Source organism: Protopterus annectens, chromosome 4.part1 (assembly GCF_019279795.1).
Source record: "Protopterus annectens isolate FY-2018-M chromosome 4.part1, PAN1.0, whole genome shotgun sequence".
Taxonomy (NCBI): domain Eukaryota; kingdom Metazoa; phylum Chordata; order Ceratodontiformes; family Protopteridae; genus Protopterus; species Protopterus annectens.
This window is the reverse complement of record NC_056734.1, coordinates 381,621,265-381,639,962: the sequence shown is the minus strand read 5'-3', so window position 1 is coordinate 381,639,962 and position 18,698 is coordinate 381,621,265. Positions and strand designations below refer to the sequence as shown.

The window sequence follows — 18,698 nt, the reverse complement described above, 5'->3', positions numbered from 1 at the left end:
TTCTCCCTGGTTCTTTTATTCTGTGACCTCAGCAGTGTTTGCGATTTTGAAAACATTTCAAGACTTTCAAGCATGCTAACTCTTTCATTATAGATATATAGCTTTCTTTTCTTCCTTCAGTCAGTTATGATTTGTTCCATTTTTTAGGTCAGTCTTTGCAATAGTAGGATGCTGGATAAGGATTCAGAGTCAACCTATGTTGTTGGGGAGACATACTGCATTCTGGGTAACAGAAGAGTAGTGAGTGCAAGAGTACATGAAGAATGGAACAGACATGGATCTGCCAGCTAATGGAATGGCATGCTTTCCCTGCCTTTGTGGCTAGGTCTGTCTTAGGATGCAGCTTCACAGGAAACTTTTAGGTGACTAAAAGTTGGTCCTGCTGCAGAGCAAGCTGGGCCTGAAGTTTGGTTGCATTTTTTCACACTAGCCCAGCTTCTTGACATGAAAATGAGTACCTTATATAGGGGCATAATCTGCTTTTCTCAAGTCTGATTAAGAGAGGCATGTGGATACAAGGCTTGTCTCATGGCAAATCATCTGTATCCAGTATAAATATGGGATGGCTAAGATGGGTTAATAGCTGCATAAAAGAATACCTGCTGACTTTCATCATAAAGTTACTATGGCCTGCATTACATCATCACACAAAATACACATATCAGTGTTGTAAAAGAAGATGGCAGAGCTTGAGAAGATGATTTGTATTCTCAGTGCACATGCACTGCATCAAAAGATTTGGAACAGTTTAGTCCTGATTTACCTCTGTTATATCAAGGTTATAGTAGTGCCCAGACCTACTCAGAGTAGGTCGCGTGCTTCAAATAAGATAAAGAATCATCTTTGCAAATCTCACTTGTTGAAGTTCTTTTTACGTATAACTTCCTGTGACTTGCATGTCTGACATAATGTAGTACCATCTTCCATTGGAAACTGTGAGTAGGGACTCAGGCTTTATATGTAACTTTCTTTTTTTTTTTTTTTTTAAGTCTACTCTAATAGGAGATGCGTAAAATCCAATGGAAACAGTTGGGTTGTGGTTTCACCATTAACATTTCTTATCAGTAACTTCATTATGAAGTTTAATTGCAGGGTTGGTGTATAACTCAAAGGGAGTGAGCTCGTATGCAGAGCACAGCATGTGAATAAAACAGTCCTGGGTTTCAGTATATGCTTTCTTATATTAAACATGACATGTATAATTCACTGTGTGACGTTTTCCGTTTTTATAACTGTTGTCCTAAAGCCACAAAGCCAAACATGCAACTGCCAGATGTGTTTAAAGAGTTGTGACCTTACACCAAAGAAAGGGATTCGTATATAGTTTGTGAGATGCCTTATTTTACAGAAAGTATGCTTTTGGGAAGATTCAGGAAAGAAAACACAAAGTCTTATTCAAATGACTAAAGCCTCCAGAAAGGCTTTGGAAACTTTGGACTGTAAGTGACAATTTCTTGGATGCCCTCAAATTCTTAGGATATACAAACCATGTGGCTGCAGTGATTTTAACACTACTGTTTAGTAAGAATGTGTTTTTGCTTATTTTGCCTGCTTTAAAAAGAAAAAAGTTTTCAATTAATTTGAAACCGGGTCAGTTCCCCATAAGTGAGTGTTTGTTTGAGTTCTGTTACCGTGGTTGAGGTGCTCTGTGCAGAACAGCATTTCAATTCAACTCCAGTTAGCACTGCCCTTGATTTGTTTTACATCTGCCACAGCAGCAACTCATTTGACAGGCCTTGTCACCAGTTTTGCATCTGCCAAGTGCACAGAGAGAAAATTTAAGTGCATTAAAGTGGAAAACACCAAGTACCAGAAATTTTGTCCATTGGAAACATTTCTAAAAATAGACAATTACAGATTGCATGCCAGCTCAGCAGGATCCTGGGGCAGTCATATGACTGTCTGTTGCTCATACAGTAGAATGGTTCCCAATTAACTTTGCAACTGAAAAGGTTTTGTCTTGAAAATGTACAGTTTTGTAGTTGCAGTTAGGGTTGGAATATGGCAGTTTGCCTGGAGAATTTAATAGTTTGCAAACAATGTAATGTTTAGTACTGAAAAGTAGAGTTAAAATGAGCTGGTACAAAACTACTCACTTTGTACATTAATGAAAGTAGCGTGTCTTCACATTTTTTATAGATGAAACCCAGAAAAGATAAACCACAACAAAAACTGATGTGACGTTTTGTTTTATGATTTTTAATCCAGTAAGCTTCACTGGTAAAGGACAGTCAGTCCTGGTGTCACAAGTCTCTGAACTGTCATCACCACTGTTGGTTGTTGTTGTACTGCTGGTGTCACAAGTCTCTGAACTGTCACCACTGTTGGTTGTTGTTGTAATCCTGCTTAGCTACTGCGGTGAAGTAGAATCATAGTAGTTACGAGGCAACTGAGTTGTGAGGCCCTTCCCACTGTTAGGCCTTGCCTCCCATATCAACATGGGTCAAGCAAGTCATACTAAGGGTGAATTTGTGAATTCTCAGCCAGTTTTCTGGCTCCTTTTTAAAGGCAAACAGTGGGTTACACAGCTTAGTTTGGAAGAAGTTTGTTCCAGACAAGTATTAGTTGTGTGGTAAATCTAGCCTTCTTCCTAGTCCTGTTTATTTGTTGGAGTAGATTTAGATCCCTGGCTGTAGTGCTGCTGGCCTGTTTCATTTATTGAAGTAGAAGAGTTACTAGACTGTTTCATAATCCATAAAGTTAAAGGCTGTGCTGCAGGCATTATTTCTCCTATAACCAGATTAAAAGCTTCTGATAGTTTTGCACATTTACAGTATAGGTTGTACAAAGTGCATGCAGCACTTTGGATGTTCCATCCAGTGTAACATTATTCTTAACATGATGTTCATGCCACATGCAAACCCTTATTATGATAGAGACCTGAGTGTTCTGTTATGTGGGGTTTCTCTACTTCTGGTTGATGTGAGATTTTAGACTAGGGACAGTTTAACTTCCTAAGATTTCTTGTTGCTGCCCAGCATAATGCATCTGCAATTCTCCAGGTGCAACTAACACTAGGGAAGACTGCAATCCAAACTGTAGCTTGCTACAGATCCCCCACTATGCCCCAAGATTCCCACTCCACTTTTCTTAACATACTGGAAAATATTAAGGTACAACCAAATACCCTAATACTGGACGACTTCCACTACCCCGCCATTAACTGGGAAAACTACTCATGTACCAACACATTTGCTCAACGTTTTTGGAATTCATAAATTCCAGCTTCCTGGATCAACTTATCCATATCCCCATCAGGGGCACCAATATCCTAGACCTGGTCATTACCAACATGGGCGACCGATGCTCCACACCAGAGGTCAGCACCTTGTTGGTCAGATCCGACCATAAGCTAATCACCCTAGACATCCACATACCGCCCCTACCCTCCCATTAAGGTAACCACCATAACAAAAATTCTCCAAAGCCAACTTAATGCTTCTTCACAACACCCATGCAGACAGAAAGTAGTAGTACGACTGCTGAATCTTACACCAAAGCACTGTATGAACACATACACGACTGTAGCATTCCATATAGAACCAAGACGCTCTCCTCCAAAAAAAGGAAGCCAATCTGGTGGTCCCCTGCCATAAATAAACTCTACAACAGAAGAAAAAAACTGTTGCAAAAAAGATTAAAATCCCATGATTGGAAAAACTCTCTTGTCAGCCTCAGTAAGAAGCTGAGATCCCTCATAAAATCCTCCAATCCTAGTTACGAAAACAAAATCACCACAGATTCTAAAGACAACCACCAGCCATTCTATAGTTATGTCAAGAATCTCAATGCAACACTCAGATCTGCTCTGCGTTACAGCACAATGCCACTAATTATACAGAACCAACTGATATTGCCAACATCCTGGCAGATAGGTTCTGTGCTAATTTCACCCCCCTCTCACCCCCTAAAGGGCCCATCTCAATACCGGAAGAATGCCAAGTCCCCGTAATCACGGCCACATAGGTAAAAACTGCACTCTCCAAAGCTAAGAATACAGCATCCATAGGACCAGACAACATCCCAGGCTGTGTTCTGCATGAACTACAAAACGAACTGGCACCCCACCTTAGTACCATGTTCAATCATAGCCTCACTTCAGACTTTGTGTCTACTGAATGGCGCACAGCTACGGTTATCCCACTCCACAAGGGGGGATACACCACGAACCCTGGGAACTACCACCCCATTAGCCTGAAGAGCCTGATCTGCAAGGCCATGGAACATATAATCATGGAACTTATAAACAAAGACATAGGTAACCTTCAAACCCTGGACTCCACCCAGTTTGGGTTTGTGAAAAGTAGATTATGTCTCCTAAACCTGATTGACCTCTTTGAAGCAGTCACTAGAGCTGTTGACGAGGGTAAGGTGGTTCACAAAGCCTATCTAGACCTCGCCAAGGCCTTCGACACTATCCCCTAATCTGGGATTATAGATAAACTCACTAAACTGGGCATAAATCCCTATGTCACGTGCTGGGTTGACAACTGGCTCACTGATAGAACCCACACCGTGAAAGTAGCTGACTCGAAATCTGACTCCAGACCAATGACAATTGGTGTACCACAGTGTTCAGTCCTGGGTCCCCATCTGTTTGACATCTACTTCTCTGAAGTTCAGGCCAACACTGACGGTCTGTGACTAACAAAGTTCGCAGATGACTGCAAACTGGGAGCCATTATTGAATCCCCAAATGATGTGCACATTCTATAAAAGGGTCTCACTGAGACAGATGCCTGGTGTCAAAGCCATGGCCTCAAGCCCATTGCCAAAAAATGCATAGTCATTCCCTTTGGGAACAACCCTGTGCCCATGAACTACCACATAGGTGGCAGTCCACTAAACACCGAAAGTGTGAAAAGAGACCTAGGGACACAGGTGGACAGTTGTCTCTCCTTTGATAACCACATCACCACAGTAGTCAGGAAATCCTTCAATGTGGCACATACTCATCACAATAGGTTTCTCATTCAGAAAAAAGGAGGTCATTGTTCCTCTCTACTCATCCCTTATTTGACCTATTATAGGGTAGAGAGCACCGTTTGGTATGTACCTCATAGGACACTTACAACAACTGGAAAGGTTGCAGAAATACTTCACAAAGAGGATCACTGGCCTCAAACAGATGTCCTATGCAGACTGTCTCAAAAAACTCCAGCTCTACTCCATCGCATATCGCCTGCTCAGAGGCGATCTCTGCCTAACATACAAAGCCATGTCAAACCCAGAGCTGTTGGATGTGCTACACTTAAAGAAATCCCAATCCCCCCGAGGCACACGCTCCAGGGACCTAAACCTTGTCACCACAATAGACAAAACATGCTGGAGCTATAGGTTCCTGTCCCAGAGACTTCCCATACTCTGGAACAGACTGCCCATTCATATCAAGCAGAGCACCTCATTAGTCCTCTTTAAGAAAAATATTGACGATTGGATGGGAAATAGGAAATTCACCCCGGGGATCACTTCTGTGGCTGTGTTTAACAGGAGCAAAGGAAAGTAATTTTTTGGATTGCAAAAGCCAGGGAATCTGTATGGCTAGGCTTATGTAGGCCCTAGGGCTGATAGCCTAGTACCTACCTATGAAGATGTTAGGATTTCAATGTTTGTGAAAGCAGCAACAAAATTGTGCGCTTTTGTGGCTCATCTTATCTTTGAGCTCTAGTTCTCTAGTTTGTCAGGTTGATGAGGCTGTCTCCTCATAAAAAAGTCACACACAGGATTCTACCACAGGAAACACTCTACAAGACTTGGAAACAATACGCTGACAGACTAGTTGCAGCCAGGGCTACCATTGCTGGCAGACTCTGGACATGAATCTCCATGTTGACAGTGTTTGTTTGTTGAGCATGTGGCTTGTATACTTGGACAAGGGATGTCATTTTACAGGTCCTGCTCTAATTTAACAGTCCTTTTTTTAAATCCTTTCTGCTAACTTTGTTTGCAAAGGGGGGACAAAAAAGTACTGTAAGCCTAGGCTGTATTTATTCCCTCTGCTGCAGTTTGCATATCATCCTCCCCTGTGATCATCATTTTCCTAGTCTGAAATAAGATGCAGAACACTTATTTTTCTGATGTGGTATAGAAATGCCCTTTAATGGGCAACAACTATAACAAAGAATCACAAAGAATATAGTTAGGAATTATGAGAGACATATCATAGCTGCACAGATGTGGACAAAATGACTTTGTAAAGTTTCATTGAAGGAAGAAGGTAGAAGTTTGTGTCTTCTGAAAAGCAAAGTCAAAAAACAGATGTGTTGTTTGCAGTGGTCTGCTTATCTGTGGAACTAAGGAATGCCTCATGACTGTTTTTATGTAACCAAACAATTAACAAGCTGCAGCTAGATCACTGTAACACTGGTAAGGATGTCAAGGACAGTTTTTGTCCTGCCTCACTTTTGTCCTTATCAGTACCTCTGAGGAGAATGAGATCACACTTAATGATAACTTCATTGACAGAATAAGGTCATCTAAAATATTTGGAATGGCATAATAGGGTAATGAGGACCAACCCTGTTGTCATCCTGCTTATATGTAGTGCACTGCCTGGCCATTAAATAACCGTCTTCTGACACAGGGTCAAGTGTAGTACTGCTTGGAGACATTCTAGATCCAGAGATAGAGGCCTCACAGACTTCCTCATTGCCAGAGCCTATGCTAGGAAAAATCTACTTCATAAGAACCTTTACTTTGCCTTCTGATACCACCAGCCCAAACCTCTTGTCTTGTCAGTTATGGGAGTCCCACAGGGTTTCGTGGCAAGCTCATTGCTATTCCGTGGCAAGCTCAGTGCTATTCTCACTACTTGTTAACATTCTCCTCTGAGAACTATCCAACCTAAATATATCATTTTATATGCTGATATCATCTGTGCAACAACGTTCACATCACACAGTTTTCACAGAGCAACTTCATGCTGCTGAGGAACTGGATGTGTACCAACAAATTTCTGTTAAATGCCAAAACATCCTCAGTTGTGCTATTTGGTACTTAGTTTCTTTACAGGCTCAGTCACTCCATATCATGGATGCCCATCACTATCCCTTACCCATTTGTCACCAAACAAAAAAGTCATTGCTTCTTATTGGATCAGGCTTTCATTTATTTCTCAAAATGAAACCAAAGCACGAAAGGTATTTTCTTATCTCAGAGTAACATGCAAAACCTCTAACCTGTTGACAATGGAAGCACAACAGGACAGTGTCATCTATGCACTATTACTACAGAAGCTAGAATATGCTGTCCCACTCATTGGATTCCATTCACCTGAAAATACAAAGCTACTTCAGAGGAAGAAGGATAAGGTTTGTTTTATACACTTTTGCCAGTTTGGGAACCCCACTGTCCAAAATTAACAATGCAGCTGACTCCCTACTGTTAAGTGACTAGCACTGTCCCCCACTTAATCTTATTTTATAGAAAACCATCTTATTCACTTAAACTCAGACACAAGTCTCATTAGACCAACATATATAGGGTCGTAGAAAGTTACTAGGCCAATGGCCCTAGGGCCCTTACAAGCCTAGCCAAGTTCAACCCTTGTTCTCTTAAGGGTCTAGAGATGTGGTCTGTGTTATAAACAGATTTAAATCAGCACCGACTGCCCCTATCCAAGAGGGACACAGATGAAACCCCTGTGGTGAATTTACAGTTTCCCATCCAATCATCCAAGTTACGCTTAAAAAGGGTTAATGAAGGGCTCTGTTTGACCTGTATTGGAAGCCTATTCCAGAGGAGAGGCAACCTTTGGTAGACATATCTGTCTCTTCAGCAAGTCCTGTTGATGTCACATGCTAGGTTAAGGTCCCTAGAGCGAGTGAATATGTCAGCTATTGCCAGAAGAGCATTCACCAGAATAATGAACAATATCTCACAAGACATCAAGTCTACTAACTCTCTCAAAGAGTAAACACGCACTGCAGAAACACACCATGGAATCCTTCCAGCATCAGTGTTTTGACAGTCATGGAGGATCTGCCAGCCACTGAGCCGTACTGTTGCAGCAGTCTGATTACTTATTTATTATAGTTCCTGTCTTCATCTTATGTACGTTTTGCCCTATAACCTTCTGTCTCTCTCCCTCAAGCTCAACACCCTACCCCTTGATTCAGTTACACTTACCCTCCTACATCTCCTTATTTACCCCCTCCCCCGTGTCTCTCAGTCCACTCAGCCTCCTCTCTCCACTAACTTCAGCCTGACATGTAATTATGCCAAGTCACTGATTCTTCTCTGTTATAGCCTGAGTAACAGTCTCCTAAAGTCACTGAGAAGGAAATTCAGCACCAAGATCCTTGAAGACTTACTGGTTCATGGAAGCTTCCAGCAGTACATTGAAGCTTAGTGTTCTTCCATGCCTGCAGCTGATATCAGCACTAAGACATACTGGCCCTGCTCTGTGACATAGTGGGATGAAGCTCCAACTGCGATCCAGGCAACCTGTGTTTAGGCAGCAGCTTAGGCTCTGGAAGAGCAGCATAAGGGAAGATTCTACATAGTAGCTTGACCATGGGGTGGAGTGGCTAGTCTGGTCGAGTGAAGGATTGGAATGAATTGAACACAGACTTGATGATTCCAAGATGGTTATAGCAGTCCTCATTACTATGTGGCACATAAATGCATAGGAAAGGCATAGGAGGTGCAACAGTGATATAGGTGCTGACATCAGCAACAAGGGGCTGGCCTATGGCTTAAAGTAGAAATGCTGCCAAAGAAGGGGTGCTGGTGAGTTCACAGGCCACTACAGTGGCTGCCCTTCTGACATTTTCCTATTTGGCAGTCGTCCTTAATTTTTGAGATAGCCCAGTAATGAGATAAAAGGCAGGTTCAAGACAGATGAGGAGGGCTAGATGGAGGGCATGCACAATGGGAAATTTTAATAAGCATTGAAAATTCCTGGAAGGTATTCAGGATCATCCTCCATTCTACATATGCAGACTGCACTGATGACATCACTTTTAGCAGCAGGACAGGGTAAACATTTACCAATGTTCAGGAACTGCTCATCCAGAAAAGAAGAGCTTTTTGCATTTGGTAAGATGAGCACTCATGCCAGAACTGGAAGTTGTCATTTAAGCAGATCACAAAAACAGCTTGTGAGGAAATCTCTGGCATAAAAACAAATATAGGCAAAAAAGGGTACAGATATTCAGTTCTGCACAAAAAAAGAAAAAAAAGGACAATGTGAAATATTGAGTATTACACAAGCTACAGGACCATTTATAGTAGGAGTTCCAGTGATCACTTTTCTGTCTGATCTCAAAAAGCAGACATTCAGGCTAGGTTGAACAGGCTTTCTGAAACACAGCTTGAATATGCATTATCTTTGGCAGATGCCATTTATCAGATGTGTTCCTCAGAACCTTAAAGGAAAATCTCTTGTCAACTGTAGTACCACTGCAGCCATCACTGAAGATGGGAGATGTTCCAGCATCTTAGCCCAGGACAACAGAAGAACAGAACCATGTGGAATAGTTGCTGAGGTAGTCAAGGCAGAGTTGAGTGATGTGGAAGTGAAGCTTACAAGCTCATTACCTCCATTTTGAATTCTGAGACAATACTAAAACCCTTGGTGTAGAGTATCATTACTGTCTTCTAAATAAGAGTAATAATAGTAATGTGGATTGAAATACTGAGGTTGTATAGGAAGAAGACTCTCTGTTACCTTTCTGACACACTGCAGTCCTGTCACAGAAGGAAAAAAATACCACTAGCGAAAGTCACAATCACAGAGCAACGCTGGTAGAAAATGTATTTATTGCACTTAGCGCTTCGGCTCCCAGGCCTTCACAGAGTAAAAAACATTACTAAAACACAGGTTTAAATACAAAAAAACATAATAATCCATCCCACTGCTAATAAATTAATTAATCAATTAAATAATTAAATTACATATTTCCAGTTGTATTCTTTCTTTAACCCTATGGGTTCCAAGGTATTAAACTTAAGAATATACATAGTTTCTTTCGTCAGAAGTTTATCCTTTAAACTTACATTTTCACCCATCAATATTTCCACCTTGTCTGTCACAGAAGGAATCCTGTCAGAGTTTCATTGAAGAGCCATGTCGCATAGTGGGACAACTGATGTTAATAAGTGCTCATCACACTTGAGGTGAACATATGGTGTGGTATAAAGACCTGTTCATTGCTTCCATTACCTTGTCAAATGTCTGACTCACTTTCTCATGAAGCGTTTTTTAAGTACTTGACAACACTGTACAGCCTCAGTCTCTCCAGGTTTCTGCATTATTGGATTGTTGCTAACTTTCTATAAAGTAGTGAAGACACATTTGTAACTCTCCAAACTGAGATGTAGTATGAAAGCGTCATTGCACTATACTTGTTCTCAATCGTCCTTGTCATCGATGTCTTCATGCATGATGGCCGTAACTTCTTTCTTTCATTCCTCCTCATTTGTTATGGCCTTAACTTTAATTCTTTCAGTCATGTATTTATTGCTGTATTGGAAAAGTGGGCTTCAGCACACCATTTTATCCAAAGTCTAGGCCAGATTCAGTACACAATATTGCTTTGTCTCACAATACAGTATATAAATAGTAAAAACGCTGCAGCTTATGTGCTGTGTACACATATTATGATACTAAAGATAGGGTGCATTTAAGAAGCATATGCTCATATGGTGTATACACCTGCTTATTTGCAGCTGTATATTAAGTACAAAATATTTAACCTGCCTAGTAGTAAAGAGAGATGGAGCTTGATTCTGACCCAGACAAGCCAGGTTTAGATAATAGCTCAGTGCTCGAAGAGCTACTCAGGGAGGATGGGAATGAAGTGACTTTGTCAGTTCACACATGAGGATGGAGCAGTGGTTGCTAGTGGCCAGTCTGCTCCAATGGAAGCAAAGTCTTGCACAATAACAGAGTCTATGACTAGAAGGAGATGGGCTTGTTGCTTTCAAACTGCTGATTGGAGGCCTCCTTATGTTGATGTGAGTGCTTGAGTAAGCCATTTGTAGTCAAGGTACTCGAATGGCTGTAATGGGAGGTGGTGCCAAGAAGTACCCCAGCCTGAGGACAGTTATGGTTGATCCTAAAACACAGACAGCCCCTGGCTTTGGGGGGGGGGGGTAGATAGAAGCAAACCTTAACTCCATTGTGCATGGCGTTAATAAGACCATGTGCTGAATACTTTGTTCAGCTCTGGAGGCTGTCGAGACAAAGACCATATTGCACTGGTAGAACATCTGCAGCACCAGGGAGATAGTAAGATAATGAAAGGAGTGGAGGGCAGAGAGTATGTACAGAGACCACAGTGTCAGGCACATGTGCGGTAGGAGTTTGGGTGTGGATGAAAAGGGCAGATAGATGAAGTAGAAGGTATGGATAATAGCTGGAAGGAAAATACTTCTTGAAGAAGGTAAATGGAGCATAGAGTATGTTGTCCATGAAAGTGATAGAGTGCAGGTCATCAGAGGGATTCCAGTTTGCATAGGACAAATAATGGAAGGGATAGAATAGGAGCTCAGTAGGGGTAGTTGTGAGAGAGTGACTTGCACCACTCTGGTTAGCTTGAAAGAGCACTGATTTTATTCTTTTAGCATTTTCATGTGTGAATGTACTTACCTTTTTACCCCCGAGGGGTATGCTTGCTGTGCTTCGCTTTCCTGTATACCCCTGAATATGTCTTTAATTCACTGCTGCACTTCACTGGGTACCTCGGCACACATTCTTCTTTCCTTGTTGGACTTGGAATTCCTTTCATGTTAAATTTAGCTGGATAGCCTTTAACAGGAGTTTCCTTTCTTGTGTCACATTTAACCATCTACCCATCTACCCCTGAACAGGTATTTCTTAATCTGCAACACTTAACAGGTTTCCCCTTTGTTATACTTAGTGGATACCTACAAGGATTTCCTCCTATACTAGATTTTGCTGGATACCTCTTAAGAGGCATTTTATCCTTTGCTGTACTTACTTGGATGCCCCTATAATGGGGGCTTTATCTTTTTTTCAGTAATTTAAGTAACAGCGCACTTTCTCTTCTAGTACTTTACTTAGCTAGACATTGCCTTTCTAGGCATTATCTTCATTAACTGTGTTCTTCATAGCTCTTATTAAGCTTATGACCAGGATAGATCACCAAAATTTCAGCCATGTCACACAAATACAACTGAGGAGTATATCACACCTCATCATATAGTGTGTAAGTGCTGATGAGCTGGACTCTCTTATTTTGATTGGCCAAAGAAGCTTCCATATATTTCTCTTTTTTTGCACTACCATGTAATAGAAAGGAAGTGGGTATGGAAGGGGGATGTCTCACATGGGGGGTACGTGTTTGCTTTTAGTGACACCCATGGTTTCAGTAGGTGTGTTGTTTGATTAGTTTGACTCATCCAGCTCAATTTGGTGGGTAGGCATCAGCTTCTTACAGTGGACCAATACAGTGGCACCAAGTGCAGTTTTGTTGCCAAGGGATGACATACTCTCCTTTCCACTGTCCATTAAGTTAGCTGAGCATTAGTCATCCAAAGGTAACTTTAGTTCAGCTTTATTTTAGTTATTTCCCAAGCAATTTACTCAGTAAATAAAAATATGAAAAAGTAACACAGAACACTACTAGAAATTCAAAGTTAGTTAAGCCAAAGAATAAGTAAAGTGTTCAGTTTAATGAGGTAATAAAGTACAGTTATAGCGGCCAAGAAAGTCCACTCAAGTTCTGTCCATTAAGATGACAAACAGGAAGCAGAAATCCCAAAAATATATTTTTTGTAGATTTGAACTCTTTCTGGAATAGAATGAAATCATGAATATTGTCTGAGATAAACAGATATAGTCCAACAATAAGAACTAGAAGGAAAACAAACATTTTGACATCTCTTCTCACAGTCATCAAAGATCCAGAATTGTTGTACCACTGCCCCTTGACTCGTGCCAGAAAACAATGAAAAGGCAATGAATTAGCCCTGGTAAAGAAACACCAAAATACGATTAAAGTGTTGTCACCATATCAGATGAATAATGCTGTTAAACTCTGCCACTCGGAGGTCGCAGTGCAAAAACACCTTACCATACTGTATTGTAGAATGGAGATACCGTGCACAAGTCTGGTCCACAGCCAATCTGTTGACTACAATAAGCAGAAATCATCTTACATTTTTTCAATACTGTTTGTTCTAGGTTGCATTGGTGATAGTAGTATGAATCTATACCGACACAAACTGAGTGCTGTTTTTTATACTGATATATGCTTTGTCTGTTTACCAGTTTGTTCCAGCTGAAGATGTCCAATTTATATCTTAAGTATAAAGATGGAAAAAGGAGCATTACAATGAATCTAGCTGACTCAACCTCCATATTTGCAGAATGTATTAATATGCACTGGGAGTAGAACCAGAAGGATTTGAAAAATCATCACAGTTTAGCTTTATAACATTTTTGCAGAGAGGATGGGCTATCTTATCTGCAACTCGTGATTTAATTATATATTTCAACTCAGATTTTGCAAGACCTCAAAAATCATCACAGTTTAGCTTTATAACATTTTTGCAGAGAGGATGGGCTATCTTATCTGCAACTCGTGATTTAATTATATATTTCAACTCAGATTTTGCAAGACCTCAAGGATAAGGGATGTATTTGTTTTTTCTTAAATATTTTTATCAGCTCTAATGCTGTGTGACCACAAGAGTTATATTTTATTTGTGTGTGTGTGTGTGTGTGTGTGTGTGTGTGTGTGTGTGTGTGTGTGTGTGTGTGTGTGTGTGTGTGTGTGCGCGTGTGTGTGTTGGGGAGGGGGATCACCTTACTGCAGAAACATAAATATACACAAGACTGTGTTTACGGCAGCTGAATAATATAGTTTGCATCACAGATGACATCACAGTGAATGCTGTGATTACAACTATTAATATTCCCTGTACCAACATTTTGGTAACTATGATACATTACTGCATACAGTGTTATACTAATTTGCTAGAAAACATTACTTTATGTTGCCAGAAAGTCTTAAAAACTTTTGCAATAATTCTTCTTAATTTGATAACAAATTTGATGTGTTGAGTTAGGCAGAAATAATGCCATTGTTAAGTGTTGGAAGATAATACACCCTCTGTATGTGCTCGTTTTCTGTCATTTACACATTTGAAATGTTTATTCAGGATGTTAGATTCAAAATATTTATTTTATAAGGGAAAACATACTTAGTTCTTTTGTGCTTATGCTGAGACTGAGTTAATATTTTTTGTCCCAAACTAATTCTGTTTAATATTTTAAAGGTCCCACTTGGGCAGTACAACTGACCTGCGTTATCCTCTTGGTTCTGTTGTGGATTCCCAGCCAGACAGCTATGGACCGCCATCTGTGTTACGGCGTACACCAAAAGGACGATTTGGAGCACGTCTGGAAGAACCTACTAAGGTATGTGTTATGCTGCTATATGGCCTACGGGTGGAACTCTTGCTTAATATTTGTCAGTTCTGCTGAATGCTATATGCCAGGGGATCAGGTTGTGTCTTATGGCAGAAGAATAATGTAGATCGAATGCATGTTTGTCTTCTAGTTGGCCGACTTATGTTACAATTTTGTTATATCTGGAGCAGCTGCTTATGACCTAAACATACCAAGAAAGCTCCAGTCTGTCACTGACTCCTAAACAGCTGCAAAAAGTTTTGCATGTAAACAGACTGAATGGCACTGTACTATTCTGTCTTCAACCAGCTGCATCCCATGTCCCTGCCTGCTGCCGACTTATTTCATTAGAAAATGCTCCTGTTATACTGAACAGGAAAAGAATAACAAACGAAGTTTGAGCTCTATGCTCCAAGCTTATTTATTTTATTAATTAAAGGCGTCATTATGAAAGCCCATATCTTGTTGGCACTGCTGGGTCAACAGACAGACAATATACTTTGTAACATTCCTCAGACATCACTGGCACCAATTATTTATAAATTGTCAGCAGTGACAGAACTGATTGCCTCCTGTGCCTCTAGTTGGTGATTGAAGACGACATAGATAAGTCCCTGCTTATAAATGGAATGCACACAAGCTAAGGGACTGCAGTCTTGTGGTAATGAAGAGTAAGTTAAACGTATAATTCAAATCTTGTTTGGTATGTTCTAAAATTAAACCGATTTACTACTTTTTGCTTTTGCTGCCTGATGACCATCAGACCTACTCATGGTCAATCAGCATATTTGTTCCCACAGCTTAAGTACTGCATCACATACTTACAATAACCTGTATGGAAGATAACATGCTTTTATTGCTGTACACTTTTTCAGTAAATGAAATGAAATAAGATACAGATGGTATGTTTTTACTGTGTATGCCTGCTAACTTGCATGCAGATGAGGAGTTTTGTGTGGAGGGCTCTACACTCTTGTATTCAGTAGCTTTCTTATAAAACATGCAGGCTGGGTTTAGAAAGTGTATCACCACCAGCACTGTGTGGGCAATGCTGCAGTGCCTAATAGTGCAACAATGATATAATGCGATTCAGAAACATGATAAAGCTGCGTGGAGCAACATCTCATTACTAGCTCACTATTAGGTCTTTTTCTCAAACACTACGCAGTTACAGGTAACCACACTAGTGTCCCTATACCAAACCACACAACTCCGTATCATAGGCATCTACAAACAAGCACCCAGACAGCTGCAGATATGCTTCTACATAGAGAGAGCCACACCTGCCTACACCCATACACAGATGGCTGCACAGTACTTATCTCCCAAGGTGCTGACTGTCACAGGAATGAATGGGTTTACACAGTCAAAAAAAAGTATGCACAATTTTCACATTGCTCCCCAAAAAGAACGGTAAGAGTTATTGTTTGACTAGTTGTACCACACTATTTTGGTCTCTGTGAGCAGTGTTGTGTAGGACAGCCACACCCCTGTACTACTGTATTTGCATGTAGTCTTCACCAGTGAGACCTCTGTAGCACTGCAGCTGCTGCCTCAGAACTGCTCTTGCATAAAGCACAGAGCAGTCCTGCTACAGTCAGGATTACACAATTTGTTATACATTTCTGAATCCTGTCCTAAGTCTTGGTGTCTGATTTGCTTCAATCCTGCCGTGTAATTACAAATGTCACTCAGCTGCTAAGTAAGCTAGCTAGTAACTGAACTATTGAATGCAAATTTTTGTTTTGTCTGCCCTTGCTTTGCTGCAGATCAGACAAATACAACTGCTTTCCGTCCCAGTTCAGTTACTTCAGGAGAACACAGCTACATATCTTCTGTTGGAATTTATTTTTAAATTAAAATACCACTGCCTGTGAGGGAATTAGTAACCTTAAGTATTTAATGGTGAAAAAAGCTAACGCTGTTGGTGCTATACAGTTAAAATTTTATTGACTGGGTAGGTATATTAATATGAAAGGAAGGTTACGCAATGTTTGCATAAATCTGACCTACTTGAAGTGTATGTTTTTATTTATTCTCTGATAACATGATTAATTTCAAAGATACAGAGATGGCTAATTCTCAAAGTCAGTGGATAAAAAGCAGAGAAAACCGTCCTGGATAGGATGCCAGTCTCTCACAGACAGAAAGACATGACACATACCTGTGGCCAGTTTGGAGGTTAACAAACTCATCTGTAGCATGTTTTGGGGGCACTGGAGGAAAGTGGAGCAACTGGTAAAATGCTTAAAATAACAGAGAAGACATTCACATTCAACACAGAAAGCAACCCTTTGGCAATAGAGATAACTGAAAGCTGTGAGAAATCAGTGCTTAACAGTTGCACCACTGTGACTCCCTTGAACCACACCTGCTGAATCAAAATAGCCTGGTGGCATATTTACTGTCTTAATTAATAACTGAAGCAGTCCTCTAAAGTTTAGAGGATGTTTTTTCATGCAAATTGTGGAAACAGCTTCTGTTTGTTCAATTTCCTCCACAGCTCTAACCTCATGCGAACCTGGTGAGGCTCTGGTGAGGGGATGGGCATTAGGCTGCCTGTGGAGGATGTCCCCTCACTTCTGCAGGGGGTGTTCCCTCCAAGTATACCTGCTTCCTCCACCATTGCAAGATTTGTAGTCTCTTCAGTCTCTACCAGGGGTATCACACCTCCCTCTGTGCCTCCGAGTGCACATAATCCCTATCTCTCCCCCCAAGCAGAGGTGAGTTGGCCTTGAGCCTTCACTCCTTCCACTGCCTGCATGGGAACTCCAGTGCCGGGATTGCTAATGAAATCCCAGTTGTCTGGGTCAGTCAGGACTCCATCCCTTTGCACTGCAGAGCCAAGCAACATAATAGCATTTTGGGAAAAATGCAAAATCATTTTTTTCTGCGTATTTCTGTGTTTCTCATTGTCCAATCTGCAGCAACCTTGGAGTGGAAACATTTAAGTCTAGGATGTGTAGGTGGGCACAAGTGTCTGTTGCAAACATTTTTTTTTTAATTAGTTTACTTTTTTTTTGTTTACAGAAGCATACACTAGTGCTTGTCAGCTTACCATAGCAATTTGCTTCTGTTTTGATTTTTCTCCTTTCATAAGGAGTATCACTAACTAACTTCAAGAATACACCTTCATGCCAAAGAGTTTCAGATGGTTGCATTTCCTGTACACAAAACATAACAACATAACCTGTGTTTTCAGGTACAGTGTGAAAAAAATTGCACTATCTCGGACAGTAGCAGTGAAAAAAAAAACACGTGAAAAGGTGGTGGCACAAGGAAGTCAATACACAATGTACGTGTACTGTAACTGGATATTTTACAGTCAGTAAATGAGGACAAGAAAATATAATGCATATGAGTCAGTCTAAATAGCAGATATAATGTCAGTTGTTAAATGTGGACAAAGCAGCTTACTATTGCTTCCAAAGTTTTATATTTATTTATTTTACTAGGGTAGAGCACTGATCACAAATCACCAGTTCAGGCTCAGCCTGGGAAATTACATGTGCCGTTATATTCACTGGTAGTCGACCTGACAATGTAGAGGATGTACTAAAAATTCATGAGGTAGGGAAGGAAAAAAGGATGGAAATAAAGAAGCATGTTAGAGAAGGTACTTTTTCCATGTGTTTGGAAAGTACCGAGGTAAAATAGAGTGACACCAATAACAAACGGATAATGGAAAAGCTTTAGTAAAAGGCTTTGATTATCATTACTGGCATGCAAACAGTGTACAGAAGTAGGTTTACTAAATTTATTTTGATACAGAAGTTTCAAAATCATAATTTGTAGCACAGCCCAGAATAGAAGTAGAGTAGCTTCTGAAGCCAATATCTCCAAAACTTGAAAAGGGAAATTCAATAACAAATCACCTGTACCTGTCAGGAGTGTAGTGATGCAGTGAGATGGTAGTTGGATGGGCAAACTGTGTTCTGTAACTGTAATGTGAAATGTATCACACAGCTTGTTGTTTTGCACTGTGGCATATAAGGATAAGGCACACAGTTTGTTGTTTTGCACTGTGGCATATAAGGATAAGGCACACAGCTTGTTGTTTTGCACTGTGGCATATAAGGATAAGGCACACAGCTTGTTGTTTTGCACTGTGGCATATAAGGATAAGGCACAAGGCTTGTTGTTTTGCACTGTGGCATATAAGGATAAGGCACACAACTTGTTGTTTTGCACTGTGGCATATAAGGATAAGGCACACAGCTTGTTGTTTTGCACTGTGGCATATAAGGATAAGGCACACAGCTTGTTGTTTTGCACTGTGGCATATAAGGATAAGGCACACAGCTTGTTGTTTTGCACT

At 40.6% G+C, this 18,698-nt stretch overlaps 1 protein-coding gene across 1 annotated transcript in view; it reads left to right on the top strand.

Moving 5' to 3' along the window:
- Window positions 1-18,698, top strand: part of PPFIA4 (PTPRF interacting protein alpha 4) — a 1,641,692-nt gene that overhangs the window by 1,263,838 nt on the left and 359,156 nt on the right. Inside the window, exon 14 of the mRNA XM_044070202.1 lies at window positions 14,248-14,389. Within this exon, the coding sequence (XP_043926137.1) occupies window positions 14,248-14,389 (142 nt within the window). The remainder of the gene's footprint in view (window positions 1-14,247; window positions 14,390-18,698) is intronic.